The 22,538-nt window shown below is 53.4% G+C and overlaps 1 protein-coding gene across 1 annotated transcript; it reads left to right on the top strand.

The window, feature by feature from the left end:
• Positions 1 to 15,934: 15,934 nt before the first annotated feature.
• J4E83_009611 (uncharacterized protein) lies at positions 15,935 to 16,666 on the top strand (the record flags this gene model as incomplete). Its single annotated transcript, XM_049336496.1, has 1 exon — positions 15,935 to 16,666. The coding sequence occupies one exon, from the start codon at positions 15,935 to 15,937 to the stop codon at positions 16,664 to 16,666; it is 732 nt and encodes a 243-aa protein (XP_049184429.1).
• Between the last annotated feature and the right edge of the window lie 5,872 nt (positions 16,667 to 22,538).

Consider the following 22,538-nt stretch of genomic DNA (forward strand, 5'->3'; position numbering starts at 1 on the left):
CCATCCGCTGCGCTTCTTGTTGTGGGTGCGAAGAACACATTGTTCTCGCTCACAGTAAAAATGCGCATGCAGCACGTCAACTTAGTTCACAAAGCTCAGAGTTTAAAAACCTTTGTTTGACTGCTTTTGGTACGTGGAAGAAGGTAAAGTGACTCATGTACTACTATTGAAGCTCCCATAGGTTCCAGCCATTGCCCGATTTGCATCTCGTGCTTGACACACCCCCGCCACGAACACCATCAAAGTTGCGAAAATGCACCTTTCGTTGAATTCTGTGTAGTGCTTAACAAAGTGGAATGCGGTGGATGTCACCAACCGGGATCGATCACCGTGATAAACCTGGGTCAATGCCCTTTGTGCATCTCATCGCCCCGTCGCTCTTCAGTTCCATGCGCTCGTAAAATCACTTGCCGTATGGCGTCGATATTAAACCCCTCCGTATGCCCACCAGTCCGCTAGTAAGCCAGGCGGTGCCTCAGCAGGCGCTTGGTTATACCCACCTAGCAGCATCTCCTTATCCAACGACGGACGCGTTTAGTAGTCTCCATCTCCTCTTCCTTGTCATCGAAGCTACCCTTGCTGATGTTTCGGGTGTCATTTTCACAAGGACTACTGGCATTGTCTCGCATCTCGTAACCATCGTCTGCCTGGGGAGGATAGTGGTAGCGGGGGTCTGTAACTGCCATACGCGGGTCGCCGGGGGTCTCGTTGTCCTTCTGGTCGAACCCGTCGGCCCGCTTGCGCGTTGCGTCCTTCCTGGTGACTGTCTCGACCTTACCTCTATCAGCCTCGCCCGTCGCGCGGGCAGCACTACCAGTGGCAAAGGTATTGTCTGGGAACAAGTGGTGCGAGGACACGTGAGCCCGACGAGGTTGGCGCTCACCGCGGTCCCTTTCGAATTGATCCTGCTGCGTCGTGACAGCTTACCAACGGGCGCACAGGTTCAGTCCAGCGACTCCCCTTCCACCGTCGACCTTGCTGGGATAGTGGAGGCGGGCCGCGTTCTTGAGCTTTCAGAACTTTACTCGGTCGCTGAAGGGTCGCATTAGCAAGCCACGTCGGATGAGCATGACGAAGACATACAGCTCCTGTCTGAGATCGCTTCAATGGCCACTTCGATAGTGAAGTAGCAGTTAGGGGGTTTGGGATAAGAATGTAAGTCGTGCCGAAAGGTGTGCTGAGTGGCAAGGCATGCGCCACACGCGTAGGATGGCACAATGGCTCGATGATAATAAGTGGTGTGAGGGAAGAGTTCGAACCAGCAAACTCCTCGCTATACAAGTCACCGCGATCGCAATTGAGCGCAGCAAGTGAAAGACGGCCTTGTACTCGGGGCCATATACTTGCCGATATGGAACAGGATTCGGTGCGCAGTAAGACCCCGATACTGAATCGAAGCTGAAGCCTCACTCCAAAGAAGTCCGCTCGATGGAAATATGTCCATGGATATGTTCGGGCGGTGAATCTTTGCCCAACTTCAACCAATGCCTCGCTGTCACTCATTGGTCAGCCGACCCAACGCAGCCACTCACTTCCCAAACCAGCAGACGCCCGGGGCCTGGTTTTGGTGACTCTGGTAGCCCAGAAATGGGTACTATCTACCTCCCCTTCAATCAGCCCACATCGAGGGCCAGAGCAGCGTACATATGGCATGGTTGGCCAAGGCTGAATGTCACCAAAAGGTTGCACAACTCGACGGAACAGGACAAAGTCCACTTGTCAGACACTTGTGGAGACGCTGGAGAAGTTACGAGACGAGTAATAGGACATGGCGGAGGAGCAGAGAACGGCCAGGGATAGCAGCAGCAGTGTCCAGCCTTCTTTGCCATATGTCTTTTTCGTCATATCCGGGAACAGCTCTTCGGCGGTTGGATAGTTCGAAAGGAACGGTTCTTTCGTGGTCGAGCGTCGGACGGGAAGAGACTCACTACATCTTTCCTTCCTTATATGTGGAAACAGCTCCCTGACACGACGATTAGTGAGACTACGCCAGCTATGCCGTTGGTGACGAAGAAGACCAGCACTGTTGCGCAAAGACCCGGCGAAAGTGCTCTAGGCTATCCACTTCTGGTGTGCTGAGGCGTGTTTGGGAATTCAGCGAGAAGGTTGGCGACGTCTATTGGAGTGCAATCTTCTTGGCATCGACGCAATTCTCGCGTCTCTAGCTGTCCTCTGCTCGTAGTGGGAAGCCTCGGAGCGAGTACCCGACGCGGTACCCACATAGCTATCTGGCTGAGTATATGTTGACTGGGTTCACAATAACTTCGATCAGGATAGCGATGATAATGTCGATGAGTACGTTGACTGTGCTGCCTCAAATTAGGGGTCCGAGGAATTTGGGAACTATCGGTTATCATCCGGGAGGGTACAGATGTTGCAGATGACCATTATGAAGGACGCAGGTCTTTTCATTGCCATGGAGGTTAGGACGTGACGCTGTAAGTGTCGAGTATGAATATTTCGGTGTCATGATTGACTGACGAAGATGAGCTGTCGGTCGTGGTACAGATTTTTCATATCTATCTGCGAAGCCAGTCTTGGTTCTCGGTATATCATGATGTCGATGAGGATAGCTATACGGATGTCATAGCAGTCAAAGCAGTCACAAGAGCTTGTCTCCGTCTCATCGTGGCCAAGCAGGACTGTTCACATAAAATCGGCTTTGGCTCTCGGTCTGCCTACCGTATGTGACCCAAATACGCGATAGTATGATAGAACTGGAATGTATAGAGATCGTTGTCAAAGATGCCGAGTGGGTGGCCGCGTATGCGCACTGCTCGAATTAGGGGGCGCTTTCTGCAGCGTTGTGCTATGTCGCAAACGGTCCTCAACTAATAGCGAGGCGAAGATAACAGTTTTCGATCGAGATGGGTCTTTTGGTACTCATGTCGGAAGGCCGGGAGTGGGTGACGAAGTCGTAGGAAGCAGGAGGTGGGATGATGATGATGCACGCAAAGGCGCCAAGCGCTGCTCCACCTCACCACCCACCAAGCCGAATGTCTGCAGTGCTCCTTCACCCAACTCGGCCCAACGTCAGCTGAACTCCTCGGCCTTGCGACAACAATCTTCAAAACACAAACGTCTTTCTGCTCGGGTAAACCTCGTTTATCATTGGATTTCGGCGGGTCCTTGGCGCGGCCAATCGCAAAGCCAACGATGTAGCAGCCCACGAAGACGCGCCGCACCACAACCCTACGACTTTGCTACGCCAGCCGATCGACAGAAAGAATAGAATGCGCCTTTGACTCAGACTGCGGTCTGGTTCTAGGTTGGGCTTGATCTTTGAGATCAGCCGATCGACCATCCGCGCCCCAGAGCCTCCTTGAGCGGACTCCGGCGGCACACAATCAACTGCCCAGAATGCGCACACGAATGACGGAAAACGAAAGCCTCTTCACTCCCCACCAGCCCAGCGCAGCCACCCACTTCCCACGGCCAGCAGACTCCAGAGGATCCGGCACGCAGCGATGCGCACGTCTCAGGCTGCAACACCTTCCTTGCCCGACTCTACGCGCGGCTGACGGGTCGAGCGGCGCCTCGGCGCTCTCAGACAGACAATCGGCGGTCAGGGTGGCCGGGGCGGTACTCAAGACTGGCCCTTGAAGCTACACAAGTCCAAGGGCTGCGTGCGGACGGCGGACGGCATGCCCGGCAAGCACGCCGTGCGTAATGGGCAGGCTGCGAGCAACGAAAGATCGTTACGTCATCTGCCTATTCCTCGTATGGGCCGCATTGTGAGAGAGTCTTGACGTGGGTTGCCATGTCCACAATCATCTCATGCCTGATCAAGTACTTTGCTGATGTTTGCGCAGATTTCCGTCGCTTTCCTCCTCAAACAGCGCAACGACCGAGCTTGACTATCACGAAGCCGTATACACAACAGTCTCCACGGCAGCCCGTACGGCGGTTCACACAAGACACCAGGCACGTCAATGCCTACCGGCGACTACTGTGTGGTGAATTGCCGGCGTCACCCTCAACTACCCGCTCAATATCGTTCGAACGCGTCCATCCATCCACTCCGCACCGTTCTCTCGCAAGAAGGCAGCTGGCTAGAAGCCATCGGGCATTTGGGCGCTCCTCACAAACAATTACAAGACAGGGGCTGGTCTCCTTCCTACCGTGGCAGATGTCGCACCCCATGTGGGCCTGAACTCCATCGCCTTGGATTGGTGGAGGTTGTGCGCGACGGTCCCCCGTCCTTTGATGAGCAACCTGGTTGCGGCAAAGGAAGAGGGTCTGGTCGGGTAGCTAATGGCTTTGCGGCGGAAGGCCTCAACACGCCGTGCGGCGCCATCACATACCGATGTCGCAGTTTATCGGGCGCCCCTATACTTCGTGGCTAATGCTCTGGACGCGCCGCCTGCTGCTCAGGCCTCATATCATCATCGGGGAGACAGGCATACAACAATCGTATACGAGTTCGCGGACCTTGTCCTGCTGCTCGCTGCCGCAGCCACACAACACACATTCGGGCCCACCGAAGATGACGCATTCCGAAGCATACCATATACGCGATGAAAGGAGTCATCAACCGCCCAAGCCTATTAATTCGTCGCTCCTTATAATTCGATGGGCAGTCTGGCTGCAGCAAAGGGAAAGGGGCAGACCAAGCACCTGGATCACATTCGCCCAGTACCAACGCCCTTGAACATCCGTCATCGCTTTACACATTTCGAAGTGAAGCAGGCATCAGAATATACTCCTGTCTCATCGATCCCGCACACGAACCTTACCGCCTTCAGCTTTCAAGCCGCACACAGCATCATCTCCATCAGCATGTACGCACAACAGTATCCCGAACGCCCCTGCTGCTGATGCTCGGGCGTGTACGACGATGCCACATCGGGATCCGGTTTCTGTCCCTTCAAGTGGCGGCGTATCGGATGCGCGATTCGATGCTTCCATCTCTTAACGCCATGTGAGCTGTGGGCGTTGCAACCGGATTGTATGCTCATGCAGGCCAAAGCGGGAAGGTGAACGGAAATACCTATGTTGGACTGAGGCCGCCGAGCAGGAAGGATAGAGCAGGGTTGGGGAAGCTGGGTGTAGAAGGATGAAGGATGAAGCAGAAAGACAGAGGATGAAGCAGAATGGTAGGAGAAGATAGAGATGGGTAGAGGTTGAAGAGGAAGAGTGTAGGCCTCGGAGTAAAGGGAGAGGCTGAAGATAAAGAAGAGAGATAGTAAAGAGAGTGGTGAGAGTTTGAGTGAAAAGAAGGGTAGCGAAAGCAAGATGAGGCTGCTGGTGGAGAGAAGGAACGGAAGTCGTTGCGGGTGAGTAGTGCAAAGACATGGTGTGAGACACGCTGGTGAAGAGAAGGGTCAGATGTCGAATGGAAAGAAGCCCAGTGCTGGTGACAAGAAAGGCGATGCTGATGGGGGGAAGAGCTGGAAGTTAAAAGGAAGAACGATGGTGTTAGTAAGAAAGACTGGCCAGAAGATTGAAAGAGAGTGGAGCTAATAAGGAGAAGGGCGGTACTGAAAGCGTACTGATAATAAATGGAGAAAGAGCCCAAAGGTGGATTGAAAAGGGGATGACGCTGACGAGAAGATGGACTACATGAAGAAGATAGGACATTGATTGCGGATTGACGATGTGATGATCAATGGGCTCTACGTGGAGCCTGGTCTATGGTTTACAGTTGCCCACGGCCTCCGTTACCTAAAGCAACAGCTACCCCTCGCTTCTCACGGACGGATGATATCGCGCGTCTCGGGCGTGATGGAATGGACGATAAGCTAGTCAAATGTACCTCCGCCATATATGTCAGAAGACTGAGTTTGGCGATGGATGCTCTTCCGCGAGCCCTTCCGCGGACCCTTCCCCGAGGTGAGCCTCATCACCAACCCGACATCCTCCAAAGCCCGCGCCCTTCTCGTCTCCCTTCGAATCCACGACCATTGAGAGCTGTTTCCAAATCCAACAAACGAATAATAACGAAGAGTCATTCGTCAGCAAGAAGCCGATGCCACTCTAGAATGGAGGAACCCGACGATGTTCCTAATCTCCGGTCATCGACCCATTTCTTTCTTGATATCGTGGCCGCTCGCGTCGAGATTGGGCGGCTGTTGAGCCAGAACGTCATCCGCTCCCCGTCTCTTATACCAGCGCATTTCCATTCAACGACTTCTCATTTCGGACGATCTTTCCCGAGTAGCAGCATTAACCTCCTCTCCGCCCCCATCTTCGCCCAGTATGACCGTATACCACGTCTCGCGTAGATAGGGTGGAGTGTGTTGATGTTGACGGACGCGACGGCCATCTTGTCGGCGCAGAAAGGGACTGATACTGGTCTTCCGAGTCCCGTAGACGTTGACCAAGCTATTAGCCTTGTCGCGCAAACCGATCGCATTACTCAATGATGAACAAGATACGTTGCGAGCTAGCACTTTGGCATGTTCTGGCTCGCGGTCCTAAGGGTAATGGTGAGCTTGCTGGTGGCCACACGCGGATGCTCCTCGCTCGACTGCACTCACGACCTCACTGTCCACGCATTCGTCGCCGCTCAAGATCTGGTGGCTTGGTGTCGGTACAGGTTGGCGCGTGTCTGGACCTTTCGAAGACGTGTGCGATGTGAGAGGCCCCTCGGAATGGATGGAGCAGTATCGGTGGGACTGGGGAGTGGGCCCAGTAGTGTTGGCGGAATCGCGACGCTGCAATCGTCAGCGGGTATCTCACGTTGTGATGGGTCATGAGCCACTGGCTAGAGTCATTTACCTTTGTCATCTCGCCGCCGTTGCGTAGTCTGTTATCTTGAGGACGCCACGTTGCCATATTCGATGAGCAGCGCATCGTGCCGTTGCTGGTGAAAGGTCTACAGGTCGAACGAGACCAGACAGACTGTAGCTTCTTTGCAGAGCCGCGTCGTTGCTTTCATTTGTTGTGGCGAGCGGGAAGATGCGTTTACGATGACGTAGTGCTGTTAGCCTGAGCCCAGCAGCTACATGGTAAAGGCGGTGACAAACGAAACGCTTTCCGAGCGTGGTGCTGCTGCGATACTTGCAATGTCTTTCTATCAGATTACCTGAGAGCTTGCCAACATAATCAGCGGTATCACTTCTAGCTCGATTCTGCTCGTATTGCCACGCCAATGTCAGCGCTGCTGTCTTCCACAGCAATATCGTGGGATGCGATCGTGTTGACGTGATGGTGATGACAGGATATCATCAGATTACTATCCGTCTCACGCCATGGACTAAAGTGCGATCCAGGGATGGGGCGGCATCTACTGATCGTGTGCGCGAGGTCCTATGGCCTGAGATTCGACCGTGGTTCGAATGGCTGTGGAATGATGCACTCTCGATGGGAGGATGAGGCTGAGTTGTCCAGCCAGCTTGTTCTATCTTACCCAGCTTCGGAAGCGGAATTCGGAGCAGCCACTGGTCGCATCTGGTCAAGCTTCGTCTTTTATCACTTGACACTCTCGATCTGTAAGTCCGTAGCGACAACTCGTTCTGGCATCCGTTCCGAAGCGTTGGTTTCGTTTTGCGATGTCCCTCGGAAGAGAGGACTAGCCATCGGTAGTCAGGTCATCCATGGATTTGTGCACTAGCGAAAATGCCGCCGCCTTACAAGCGACGGGAAAACATCGTAATATCTCAAACGAAGGGCTTCAGTATGCGTAGAAACAAATGTGACGATGTTACTGCGATGGTGTTCTCGCCAAGTGCTTGTGATGAGCCAATCGGAGGAGGTGGAGGTGCCGCTAAGAACACCAAACTACTGCAACCCTCCTACATCTTCCCCTATTAGTCCCCGCGATGAACGGTGCCCTGGTCATTCACCCACCGCAACATACCGCATCTTTGAGACATGTAATGATAGCCACAGTTTTGCCCGGGTATATGCTTTCTCATACGCCTGGACAAGGCCACCAAAGGTAACTTTTTGCCGCCCAGATTGGGAGGTTGCATGTCGCACTTTCAACTTCAAGCACTTCGACTTCATCAACTAACTCGCCATTTCTGTGCATCTTGGTAGCGCATTGTCGCATTGTGTCGGGTGAGTGTAAGACTGCTTGTAGCGAGATCTTTCCCAGGTATATCAACAATAATGCAGAGGTTGACGCAAGGCTTCACACGTAGAAATGACTGTGCTAGTAAGGAAGTACGGCATCAAGGGACAGTACGTGAAGTGCCGACCACATTACAGGGATATTTTTTGCAAGACTGCTTGATTATGCATCGTTAGTATATCAATCAAGATCGTTAGTCCTCGTATCAGTATGCCAGGCTTAGCAACGCGTGCATCTAGAATTCCCGACCTCGCACCCTAATCACCGTCCATCACGCGAGGTGGAAGTTCCCGGCCTAGAAGGACATAGCATAATACGTAGCTTCTTCTAACACTGCATAAAGCATATAACCCACTTCGCACCACGTTTCTGCCCAGGTAGAGTCAATCACGGTGCCTGACATGTGGAATCTGAGTGCTGTTCCTCAACTTGGAATTGACGCGTGGTAGTTCGAAGTGCGATGTCCATGACCAGCGCGCGAGGGACTTGGTTCCATTCCGAACGGAGGCAGTATTATCTGGCTTGCTTGTCGATATTTCCTTGACCGGGGGGAGGGGTTGTGGGAGAAGAAAGGCCTGGAGACGAGGACCATGCCCAGGTGGCGACCCTGCGATAACGTCACGTGGCAAGTCAGCTTATCGATAATCTTGAAAGCCGCTAGCTTGTCGGCGTCCGCTGCACCCGACACGACACCCAAAGCTTACCAACTGCACAGCGGCGGCAGAGCGCGAGATACGCCTCAATCAAATTTGGCGCAAGCTCTTACTGCGACGCGGGATCGTCCCCGCCTACGCAGGTGTCAACACTGCCACTCCCTAGACCCCTTGCCACCACCGAGACCTGGGGCCCACTTCGCACGCCTTTGACGACGTGAAGACTTCGGCATTTATCTCAAGAAACATGCGCAACGTCATCGCTACGGGCCGCGCACCATGGGAGGAGCCATTGGTCGCGACTATCGGTCGGCCAAACTCTCGAGAGGATTGAGAGGACACCCGCGGGCTGCCCTTGACCGGACCTGCCCTCAGCAACCCTATGCCGTCTGCAACTGCGACGTCTTGGCCGCCCACGAAAGATCAGCCGGACCGAACGCTTGTTGAATATATGTATGGAACAAACATGTGCCGAGTTTCTGGTCGTTTTCACGAAGCCTATGTCAGCGATGCGATTGAGCTCCTTGCAACACATGGCTAAGATCGACGTCAAAGATAGGAAGACTCGACACAAGGAGAGACTTAGCGCTATGACGACACCACAGCGCTGCTGTAGCTTTCGCAGCGACCCATCACCTAATCTCCCAATCTGAGGCGCCTCCGGCGTATCGCGCTCCCGCCTGCAACCTCGACTGATGGCACAGCCAGCATGAGCACACAGCGAGGCTCAACTGGGTCGCTGCTATGGGAGGAGACCGTAGGCCCGCAACGAGTTCAGCGCTGCATGGTTGACACCGCCACGGATACACTCAAAGAGCTGATGCGTCTTGTGGCAATCATCGCCTTCTTCGCCCCGTCCCCGAGCCCCTCCTGCCCACGATCACCACCGTCGCGGTGCACCGAGAATTCTAATACCTGCGCACCCAACAGCATAGAGTGGACGCAGCTCCACCGGACAGCCCCTCCGTTCCTTCCGCTCTGGCTATCTGCGAGACGGTCAGGACACCGGCCTGCAACGCCACTTTTACCGACATATACGGCCAACGGCCGGTGGTGGGGGTGTAGTGATAGTTGCGCATTGGGGAGACGCCGTGGCAGGTTGAGAGATTTCAGCATACAGAAAACCACTCGCGGTGGCGCCCGACTTGGTCGAAGTTTCTCTTATCGCGACGCCGCCCTGCAGCTACGCGGGTGATTGGCCGTATTGCACCAGGTTCGTTACCTTGCGCGGTCTTCTCCTTGCGCTGAGAGGGGACGAGATATTAGCCGGTAGGTTTCCTCCTGTCCACGCGGAGCAAACGCTTGCTAACAATTCGCAGTCCTTCGAGACACACCATACTTCAGCTTCCTCATCCTCCCTGTACAACCCCCATCTCGTTAGTGCAGCGCCGTCGCAACATTCACGCTTACGCATACGATCGGAGGACGGTTGGGTGGAAGAAAACATCAGGCCTGGGGTGCACAAGAGCGGCCACAAGTAGAGGATGGCACCAGAGGAAGAGTGCTTGCAATTCCGAAGTACTGCCCTGAGCTGATGGCGGCGTCTGGGCGGTCGGACAGCTTATCATCTCATGTACGAAGTCCAGCAGCTTCCCGCGTGCGACGAGCGTCCCGCCTCTTCAACGGACGGCCCAGGGTTGAAGGCGCCCTTCAGTGTGCGACATGCGACGCCCTTTTCCCGCAACATCACGGGGATGCGCACCTACGAGAGCGTCAGGAGAAGTGACTGGTTTACAAGGCGCGTGGGGGGAGACTCTTGGTCGACCATCTTCACGATGCTGTGTTCGGAGGAGTGGGCAGCAGCTGAACAGGATTAGGGTATGGTCGAAAGCCGTCGGTCGGTCTAAGATATGCTTACATGAGTTGCGCACATGAAGCAGCATAGACGAATCAATACATTCAGCTATGCGCACACCTTTTATGTGTCTTTATAGTCGAACTGCCGCCTCCGCGTCGCAAAGCCGTCAGGGTCTTACGAGTATCAGCTCGGCATCAAGGGGCAGGAGAACATCTGACTTTTCTGCTTCGTCGGCGTTCTCACTTCATCGTGCCAAATACCCAACTGACTTTCCTTGCCAGGGTGATGCGAGAGCTCCTGGCTGTGGTCAGCCAAGGGAAACAAAGAAAGCTGAAACGGGGTGATAACGAAAACGACCATCTTGCGCACAGGAAGGGCATACTTCGAACAAAGAGATCCGTCTCTATCGATTCGATCCGCCTTCATGCCCAACAACCATCGTATGAACCGGACGCATGTCTTTGGAAGGGCCAACGCATACGATGTGACATGACGACACGTCAATTCCATACTTAGACTATACATCAACGCCAAGTTTACGGGCTCGCGATACCTATCATGCCATCCTGTCGCGCTACCACGGCAAAAGGCCACCGCTGTCGCCTTCCAGCGAGTCGCGCAAAAGTCGGGGGAAATTCTGGAATGCTGAATCGTTGCAGGCATCACATCGTGCAACTGGATGACTTCTTAGGATCGCGTGTGGAGGGTAAGGAAAGTCAGGCTACAACCAACGAGACTGATCCAGATCGCCCTGTTCTCCTGTCTCCAGGCCCCGCTGCCAGTACTCAAACATCTACCAATGTAAGAAGCGACCGACCGACTTCAACATCGACTTCCCGACGAAGGGCGGCCGCGGCTGCACCAAGCACAAAGACGTCTTATCCTAACCCATCATCCCCCACGCCGCAAGCAAGACAAGCATGTCCACACAAGCCGCCACCCATACCATTGCCCATTGAAGTCGATGTTATACACAGTACCTTCGGACTTGGCTCATCTAGCCCTCAATCAGCCAGTATCCGCCCCGGCCCATCTCTACCCGTCACCGATGCCCTACCCGCTCTATCAGAATCAGGGCAGTACTTGGCGACTCCGTCTCAAGATAAATCTAACGCCACATCACCGTCATTATCTTCTGAGATCGTTATCTACCTGGACTACCAACCATCAACACGAACCTACCAGCGCACCATCGCCCCGCGCTCCCCCGGCAGCGACCAGGAATATACGTCCAATGCCGATCGTGGACGACGCCATGGTTCTGCTCCGCCTGATGTCTCAAGGGGCTTTTGTCGCAAAAGGATCGATCCGCCACTCCCTAGGTACATGACGCCCGTTAAGAAGCGACATTTGAAGGCGATGAGCTGGTGGCAGGGTGTTCGTACGGTAATGTAGAGTATGTTAAATCGCTGAAATAGGGGGATGGAACCCGCGTTGAGAAGATTGGAACGCGGGTCTGAGGCATCGGGAAAGTGTGCTCGGGAGAGCGGAGTTTGTTGTATGGTAGTCATGATGATGTTGGGAGAAGGTGGAATCAGAGCTTGTATTGAAACATGCTTTTTCGTTTGCGGAACGCTCTGATATAACTTCTCGTGATGTGGTGAGGTTTGACATACGCCTTTAGCGATTATCTGTTACCATTGCGCCCATGGTGGATTATCGTCTCTCGGATGTTAAACTTCTTTCACTACTTGCGCAGTTCTCGTTTGGTTCCCACGAAGCGCTCAACAAGACATGGTGCAGCGTCGATCACGCGAATTACATACGGTTTTATCGTTCTCCGCCGCACGCTGATAGACAAGAGCGACATGAGCCTGCAGGAGTTCAGATTTCACATCGAAAACTGCAGCTGCGTGGGAACAGTTTCAACGAACGACGATAGATGGATTTCGCTCCTCAAAATCAATTAAGCATGTTTCTGCCCGGATAAAACAGCGATGAGTATCACAATACTAGGTTTGCACCTGGTGATTGCGGGCAAGAACACAACGGCATAGCACAACATGGAAAAGATCATTGCACCACTTCTCAATATCCAGAAGTTCTTAGAATACGTCTTGAGATCTGTTTTGTTATAATGACGGTGGAAGGTGGTGGGCGTCGATTGTTGGTACTTTGGCCTAACTTGGTATCCCACGAAGCGACGGATTTGCGATCGGCCTTCTGCACAGTGAACGTCTACCCTTGTAGACACCAGATGAGATTTCTCATCAACGCAGCAGCGCGCTCGAGATGGCCAATCTGACCCAACAGGTGTAGTGGTACTGCTCCGCCACAAAAAGCGCTGGGATTTGAGGACGACGTCTTGGTGCCTCGGTCGAGAAACGCGAGAACACGAGCGCGACACCTGATCACGCGAGCTGCTTAGCCGTTTCGGGACTCGCGCGTGGATGCATTGCCGGGGCGCCGTGTGCCGGAGGACTTTGACGTTTCGAGCCCAAGATGATGTGCAAAACCAACTACGACGAGCGCAACTTCAGCATCCCAAAACGACCATTCCGCCCATTCGTCGCAGATTATGCGATGTGACTCAACGAGGCGACGAAGTACGGACGTCTCAACGGCGTCATGAAGGGGCCGCGACGATGAGTGTTAGTAGCGCCCTACAGAAACCCATAGGCACCCCAGTGCCGCCCACGCTGCCGCGCGTGCCACCCTCAAAGTTGAAAACCTTCAGATCCCCTGGAGTAGCGATATCTTGAATCCGCCTCTTCTCTGTCGACGATAGAAAAAATGAACCTGGGGCGGTGGTACCGCGAGAAGATCGTTGGGGTTTTCACTGCGCCCAAGTCGCGAGGCGCATTCAATTGTCCACAACGCGCTGTTCCAACTCACCCGGGCAAAACGCTGCTCACTGGCGAGCTGATCACACGAGGAATGGAGTCAGTACACTATCCCTACATGCGGGTGGTCGCGCAGCGCGTATAAGATGTGTTTGGGGCAATCGATAGCCGCTTGGTCAGGCACCAGATCATCATGGGCTTTGGAGTCAAGAAGCTGGGAGCCCCGGCGCGATGTCTTGGATTTGCCTCGCAGCGACGCGAACATGAAGCCACTGGAGTCTCCGGATGCTTACCCGTGTTAACGCATGCTCTTCGCTCGCACCGCCATGGTCCAAGATCACCTCTCGCAGTCCGCCAACGCACACGAATGCATCTACGCAGATCCCACAATACTATCACGGCAGCGAGACATCGTAAACCCACCGTAACTACGTTCTCCACCGCCGGACGGCTGAGTGGAGGAATACAGCTGTCTCGATGGTCTTTCGCTGTGAAATTCGCGTGCTCTCCAGGGCCGCCTACCAAAAGGTGCCGCGCTGCTGAAGCGCCGCTAGTTTGCTGGAAACTCCCATATAGAAGCTGCGCCGACGATACATCCGTCATGCGCTCCTTTTGATCGACCGCTGGCTGTTCCCCTGGCTACCCACGGTCTAATGTCCTCGAACCCCGGATCCAGCCACCGACGAGGAATGTTTATCCAATACACCGGGCCATTGCAAGGTTGAGAGACCCGACTGCCACCAGCCTGATCTACAAATGAGTTGCATCGAGAGCTGGAAACACAGGCCGGAAGAAGACGAAAATGGCGGCTGGTTTGTGGCCAGACGTGGTGGAAACGCGCAACACCAGGGCTGCCACGACTTCCAATCCAGGTTGACTCGTGAAGTCTGAACGATCATACATTGAGTGTTGCGACACTTGGCAGAATATTTGGTGTGTTGTATCGGCGATTGGAGCGAAGATGGCTCTTCGCATGCCGACGTCTGCTTTCGGTCATCAGTGGTAGCTTGCAAGAACGCACGAGGACCGTCTGGACTGGTGAACATAAACCCTAGGCATATCTCCTATCCGGTCTCAACGCTGCAATACATTAGCTCGGCTACTTGTCCACGATCGGTTGAGGCTGGCGCAGGCCTGGAACGTCGAACAAACGACGCATCGTGGAACGGGCGCGTCCTTAACATCAAGCTTCAAGGACAATGCAGTACCACCGCGCGTGAGGAACTGTTGTCAACGTCATCAAATCCTGATAGCAAGTCACCACTCACATGGGCTAGCCTTCTTGAATCCAAAGTGGGACGCGTGCGGTCACTCCGGCATCACCAGCGGCTGCATGACCAGCGGATGTGCGTTCGCCCACAAGCGCACGGAGAACGATTCCCTACTGAAGTTTTATGAGTACCCGAAGTGATCCGCCAAGACGTCGTTGACGCCAATGGGAACTATCTGCGGATGCGATTGGGGCCAGCGTGTTTGACGTCGCATAACGCCAGAGACTGAGCGCTGCCCATTAGACTGCAGGGCGTTGTGGGGCTTGGTGCGAGCGGCTGAAGCCCTGACTACAGCGTGAGGATGCACAGTGTTGATGGAATATGCTGATGCGCAAGTCCGAGGGCAAAACATCTTCGCACATCACCAACTCGTCTTGCTGCACTCGCGACAACGGCACGATACAGTAGGAGAAGATGCCATATGTTCGTGGTTGGAGGATTCACTCCATATCGCATCAACTCTCCATTGTGGCCATCATGATGGTCCCGCAATGCACACGTGAACTCACCGGAGCGGCCGAAAGTTGTGATGTTGGTGATGGCGTCGCTCTTGCCTCACTGGACGTTGCGGTCGCGCCCACACCCTGCTCCTGCTGCATCAGATCAGGGCACAGCTTTGAGCCACCCACCTCTTTCCAGCTTCACGCAGATCATATCCGGGCAGAGATGTGTGCAAACACAAGCCAGCAAGCAATCCTACCAGCCCGCAGAGCATTGCGCGGAACGGGGTACCTGTGCACAAGTGGCTGCATATAATCCGAACATCTCTCGAATCGGCCATCGAACATGTTCAAACATGTCCAGTCAGACTGACGGCGCTAGGAGCGACGCACCCGGTTCGACCCTCGTGGTTGACCATTGTGGAGTTCCGAATGTCTATTGATGGCCTCTTCGCTCTGGTCAGCGTTGGGGAGCAGGGTTGTCCGCGTAATGGTGTAATGCTCCTGTCTACTGCTATTTGATCTACTCCAGCTTGCTGGGCCGATAACACATGATGGCGGGCTTGCATCTTGTGGTCTTTCACCCGAACCAGAGTAGGGGTTAAGATGTTGGTAGGTAGTCTTGTGGTGGTAGGCAGTGAGTTGCAGATTCAGTTCGGTCTTCTCTGTTTTGCACTTTTCGCTGCATAACCACAGGCTGCATCTCTCTCTTTTTGCTTCATTAATCAAATTTTGGCGGGGATGAGCGATCTGGGGATGTCCGCCGTGCCTCCAGAGACAGTGGTGGTTGGCTCCTGCCTCGACGAAGCAGGGCTTGGAGTCTGAGGCAGGAGTATGTTACTTCCTTCCCCAACGAAGCAGATCATGGCGTGACGCATCAGCCCACACCTCAACATATAATGAGCGATTTCCGCGAGAAGTTTACGTTCCTCAGCACTACACCTCACTTCACCTTCATCACAATCCTTCACAATGGGCAGCTCTCTCTCCACCCCATCACGCCCACCAGTCCCCTCCTACGCCCAGCAAACCCTCTCCACCGCTGCCAAACGCAAGCCATCATCAAGACCGCCGACCCCACCATTACGTATGACATCGGCGCCGCACCCAAGCAGCAGCGTGCTGATGTCTGGGGCTGAGGGTGAAACCGAAGCCGACGTTGAGCGCGCACGACGAGCCTCAACACCACCACAGCAAGAGTCTTCGTCTGCGTTTGTTGATTGGCCTACGGGCATGGATTCTTCACTTCTCTCGCCGATCCAGCGCACGCTTGAGGATGAGGACGAAGATAACGAGGAGGACGAAGACGAGGCTGAGGATGAGGATGAAGAGCTTCCCCTCCCACCCTCCAACGCACCACTACCACCCGATGATGAGGATGAAACCTCATCAGGTCTCTCGTCTCCACCACTATCAGTGTCATCGCCATCACCACCATCATCATCACCATCATCACCATCATCACCATCATCCAAGAAGCGCAAGCCGAAGAAGCGCAAGACGGCCGCAGAGAAGGTTGCGCTGTGGAAAGCAAAGCAGGCTGCTGCGGATGTCACCAAAGCGACGCGCAGCAACGTCGACAGGGGTTTAGCTACGCTAGACTTGAGGAAGTGGGTTGGTCACGATGGCGCTGCTGAGACTCGGGTGAAGAGGGTGGGTGAGGATCTGGCGAAGGGTGTTGGAAAGCGACGTCGTCGCCGTTGAGCTAGAAGAACATGAATGAACGACACTTCCTCTTGACATATTGACAGCTCACACATGTTATCGTCATCCTTAGTTCCCACCAATTGCTTCTCGGGCTGACTTACATCTCAATGTAATTCCTCGTCTGCATCCTCACCAACCATATTATTTACTTGGAGAAATGGGGGACTGAAAGCTGATGCGCATACACTATCTGTGAACATTACATTTTGACCCAACAGACTCTCTGAGTTAGTTCACCCTGATCTCTTGCGCAAGTCGCTAGCCACGTTTCAGGCTCTGAAGACGTAATCCAGGACCCGATGCTCTACAGCGCAGGACGAAGATGGAACAGATGTTTGAGAGTGCGACGCAGGAATACAGACGGCCATCACCTCCAGCTACTGCGGTCATGATTATGAAAGTATGCGGATGGTTCCGCAAATCACTCTAAAGCATTCATCTGGAACAAAGTGTGTGGCGGTGGTCTTGACGACCCTCAGATCGTCCACGTTGTCACTGCGCAACTGGTGCATCCGACCGAACTTAAAGAACGAGTTGTTACCGACCCGCATATAGCGTTGGCCTCGCGATGCGATTAGAGGGCTTCGCGCAATACAATGCTCTCAATCTGACGGGGGTAACGCCGGGTAGATACTCTCACAATCGCGGCGATGATGAACGACAGGAACAGATGTCCCGCACACTGTTGTAAGGAATCACACAGGTTGATCTATGAAAATGACGTGTCTAGCCTTCTAGATCATCCAATGTCGGAATGGTTTGCACTTGGCGGGTATGTCTACTAGCGGCCAGAGGAACATACTTTTCACGACTCGACGGCGGGACATCTTAGCTAGACAGAACGTACGTCGCTATCGATCGAACAATCATTTGCATACAAAATCTGCTTTTTAAGTGCCTGTCGTGTTGAATGCATCTACAATATCCCACAGGACTTATTTTGCTACTACTCCGGCTTGGCCCAAACTCTAGAACAACAGATAATGCATATTTCAAGACTACGGGACAACTTGACTAGGCAGATTGAATGCAAACATCTTATAAGATCTTTGTTCTAACTTTAACTCTGCCTTTAAGTATTCTATACGTAGCCTCGAAGTTTGTTTAGATTTGATAGCGCACTTCTTCCCAACTCTTTTGATATTTACACAAATGCTATGCAACAGATAAAGAGTAACACAAAGCGCTTGATTGCGATTTCGAGAAAGACCACTAGAATATTGCAGACTTGAAGTCGAGGTTGGAGTTGAAGATGGAGCCGAGATGAAGCATCCGTGATACTGCTCTTCATTCGAAATCACGCCATTCGCACAGCCTCAAGATACTCTTCCAAGACTTGGTCTTCCTGGTGACATGAAAGCCTTTCGCGGGATGTATACTTGGCTTGATGTGAACAACATGGCACGTCTGCGATCGGGACCCGACGTGCTCGCAATGACGATGGTGTGATGTCGCGCCCTGGACACAGAGACCGAGGCATAGCCGGACTAACGTGGACTGTTCGAGGACGAGATGCGAAGATGGGGAGCAGGTCTGATAGCATGCTCTTCAGTCGGAGTTGGTGCCAGCAGGAAGAAAGACGTTGATGTGGCACGGCAGCGTCGCTATGAGCGCACCCAAGTGACAGGGCCAAAGCTTTAGACGCATTAGATGAAAGCAGAGTGGGCGTCGGAAATGAGTAGGATGAGAAGCAGGAGTTACAAATTAGCCTACGCTACAGGATGTATCTCCAGACGCGCGCATACTCTACCTCCACCATGAAGGCAGCGTAACCACCTGTTACTACCTCAGCAGCACCTGCCGTTCCCCTACATCAGCAGCGGAAGCAAGGACTCCTTCCGACCCCCTCCCTGGTGGTGCGGTCGAACGAAGCCCAGTCTTAGGTGCCGCACAAGTGCCACTCGCGATCAAAAGGCCGCCCTGCCATCTTTGCATTATGACAAGACTGTTGTCTCTCGCTATCCGGGTCACCCACGAGTGTCCATTCCGGACCAACAGTTATACCAACCCCTTGTACGTCTAGTGTCGGCCAGCTAGGTGAGATATTCGCTATGGCTCGGGCGGGGGAGCTCGACAGGGAGACTTAGTGTCGCAATCGTATGCGAGATCGAGCGTACGGCAACTGTGGTCTGTCGGTACCACGCGGTCATGTAAAAGGCGGTCGCATACGTATCGTGCTATCGTGCTGTTGGATGTCAATATTGTAGTCCTTGTGGCGCGACCGATCTTGTCGCAACAAGCGAAATGAGACGTGTTCCTGACAGCCATGGCCAGATGTGTTTGCCTTTGGCCGTCTGGCTCTGCATCAGTCCTGCTCGTCTATACTTGCGTGCGGTTGGACTCCATTGCACCGGTGGCAGCTGCGAACGTTTGACACACCGAGCTGCAGTCGCCTCGTATGCGCTTTCATCGTCCTTGTGTGCTGTATATTGATAAAAGGCCCTTGCCGTCCTATCATTTCCCTCAGCTCCAGCCAGTGACGTCGTAGATGGGGGAGCGAGAAGTCGCAGGCTCGTCATTGACGGCTAGTCTGATCGCTGGGTCGCTGGGCCGCCGGAAAATGTGTCCGTGTTTGCAATGCCTTCAGTCGGGGTCTCAGCATGAGAAACAGCGCGAATCCTCCCGGCGCTGCCACCTGCGCCAAAGACTGTAAAAGCCGAGATACCGCGTTCAATCAACGGAGAGTCGGCACCGGCTGAAGCAGTCGCCCACTTGGTGATCACTCTCCTGGGCTTTGGGTTTCTGGTATTGTAGCAGGCGGATGGAGGAGACGGAGAAGTCGGTCTGGTCGTCCACGCTTTCCGATGAAGCGGTGCGGGCTGCAGTGATCGCGGCGCGGAAGGCACGAAGTAGTTCCTCTGGTTCGACCGCGCTCGATGCCTGGTTTCTTCCTGCTCAGGCATCTAAAACAGCAGCCGTCGCGCGCGCATGTAATCCGTTGTGGGCCGACGCTCACCTCCTCGATCTACCGCCCACGAACCCCATGTGTTTGTCGCGTGGGACGCCAAATGACCCTGTCTAATTCCATCGCATCGGTCTTGAGGACGATCCGCTTCTCGTGGAGGAGTAATCGCGTTTGATGGTGGCAGTAGTGGCCGCAGACGTGGGTGAGGGGCCTCGCATCCAGACGCCAGGGCAAGGTGACACATGTGCCATCTGGAAGACGTGATATGGCGTAGCGGCTGCAGCGCATCTTTGGTGCGTTACGACGAACAGGTGGGGGAGCTCGTTTGGAGGTGGTAGGAGAGTGCGTGCGTAGGAGGAGCGTCGCGATCGTGGGTGTTGTTGGTGGAGAGCCGCATCTTGAGACGAGGATGTAGGTTTGTTGCGCGTGTCTGGAACTGTTAGAGACAATCCCGAGGGGGTTGAAAGAAGTGTCGTAGAAGTGACTGACCACTGATCGAGACTGCCGTGGACATCCTCGCGACCAAGTTCACTCAGCTAAGAGATCAGCGACGCGCAGAGACCATGGGGCCTCGGGTGTCGCGCTAACTACCTCGATCGTCATTGGGCGTGTTGCGGATGAAATTGGTGTATAGGAATGGTGAAATTGGGTTGTTGGGAGCGATGCGACGCGAATGACTGACTGGGCGGGCGGCGCTCCCAGCTATCCTCATGGCGGGAAAATCTGACCATAGTCGTGGCCTCGAGCCCAATTCTTCAGGTTGCGCCATGCGAGACACTGCGAAATGCAGGTATGTAGCAGCCGAGCACATCGCTTCCATATTGGGATGGGTAAGGGACAGTGTATGGGGGATGGTGAGGCTGGGGTGGTTGAGGTGTCCGCATAATTCGGGCACGTGATGCTGCGGAGGTTCCCAGTCGCTGATTGGTAGCCGCGGCACCCCCGAGCCGAGTACTCTTCGCCCATGCCAGAAACCCATCTCAGCCAACATCATCCATCAATTTCCAGACTCCGCGCACCAGTTCCATTATTTGCATCAACAGCTTGAGCGACCAGGTAAGAACTATCCGACAAGAACGTAACAGGCACTCAACCTTTTGATGATGTCGACGTGTTATACTGCGCCGTTCGGAATACCGGATTAACTCGAGCTGGACCGAGAGATTGGACAGCATGGGACTCGTAGATATTCCCCATCTCGATACCGCTGTCTCTTCTCTTCATCAAGCCTACAGTGTTGCTGATACAGTCAGCCTCGCAGCGCTACTTTCACCTTCATGGGCTAGCAGATACAATGAGGGTCGGCATCTTCAAACCTTTGGAGGACTTTAGAGTGAACTTCCATATGCACACCCAAGTACAATACGCCGTGAAGAGCTAGCAGATGACGCTTCAATGGGTACAATAGTAGCATGCCTTATCCATTACACTGCATCGCAACAGCAGCAGGGTTGTAGCTCACCAAACAGTATTCGTCGATGATACACGTCCTCATATCAGAGTCCCCCCAAAGGAACATCCGGCTACGCAGCTACTATCCCGATTAACTCACCAGCGACTGATAGCAACATAGCACCCGCTGTGTGGGCTTTAGCAGATCGCCGTATCGCAAGACGTGTATCATCTAGCGGAAGAAGAGTGCCGGTCACACAATGTATCTAGGCAGCCGGCTGAGACGAGGTTTATGTTGCGGGCAAGATGTATCTCGTTATATTTTGGCAAGCAACTAACTTTGCTGACAAGCCACAACGGAAGCTCAGCCACCGACGGTGGCATGTTGCGGGTTGTTAACGTAGTGCCTAACGCGAGCCTTGATATCCTAGAATGCTTTGAGGAGATTATAGATTAAGCTATGTAATAGGCCAGATAATAGAAGTAGCTTTCCTAATACCTCTACTAATGCGCTGTTACCGGCCTATTTGATGTTTTACAACAACATCGTCCTAATAGACGAACGGCGCGTTCAGAACTTTGCAGAAATAAACATAAACAGATCGGATAGCACATATATCGTCGCAATCTAAAGCATAAAGACATTCTATACACTCGGCGCGCACGAGGTCGAAGAGAGTGTTAGTGTTGCATAGCTCGAAACGGACAGCGGATCAACGACCCACAACTCCGGGCTATTGTTGGATCTTTCTACGAGAAGATATTCTCCAGTAAACCCTAGCCCCCAGCCCTACGTAGGGTCGACGAGCTTATCGCGGTATTATAGTATCAATCTAAAGAGTTTATAGCTCCATTCTTCCGTGACAACGGCGGTGTCAATCTACTTCGGAGTAAAGTATGTGCATCCCAGCCCGCGGCCAAAGAACTTCCGTCCGGTACCATCAATAGTATAGCGATTTCGGGATCTTTAAATTACTCGTAATGTCAAGATAAGACCTTGTAGATAAGTAAAATACACGCGTGTAATCTACAAGCGATAGACCGTAGTTGCAATATACAATATAGACTAAACTAAGCATACGCTTACTCAACGAAGAGCAAGGTAAGTTTTATCATCCTATCACAGCCCTATAAGATCTTTTAATCTTAGGATAAGGCCATCTGTTGTGTCGCCGTCGTCCAGTACCGTCAAGAGTCTCAGTGACATAACGTAGAACGTCTTAAAGTGCGAGCAGTAACTCTATATCTGCGTGACTAAGACCATTAGAACAAGCAGATAACACGAGCTCCGCTGGAGAACCAAGAACAAGTCGTTGGGCCCGTCGCTAATGCAGTATTTTCGTCATTATCTAAACGTTGCTCGGGTTTGAGGCAAAGCGCGTTGCGGATACAAAACCGATCCAGCAACAAAGAGTTCTACTAAACCGTTCGCGACCCTAGATTCATGCCGCTAGCAACGCCGAGTCCATAGACACTCCACGCATGATACCAATAATATAGACATGCTCGAAGACAGCTTTATAGTTCTGAGCGATGCCGCCGGCAGCTGCATCCAGTTGGAGCTGAGCTTCG

Source organism: Alternaria metachromatica (assembly GCF_023757995.1).
Source record: "Alternaria metachromatica strain BMP 0045 chromosome Unknown scaffold_34, whole genome shotgun sequence".
Lineage (NCBI taxonomy): Eukaryota > Fungi > Ascomycota > Dothideomycetes > Pleosporales > Pleosporaceae > Alternaria > Alternaria metachromatica.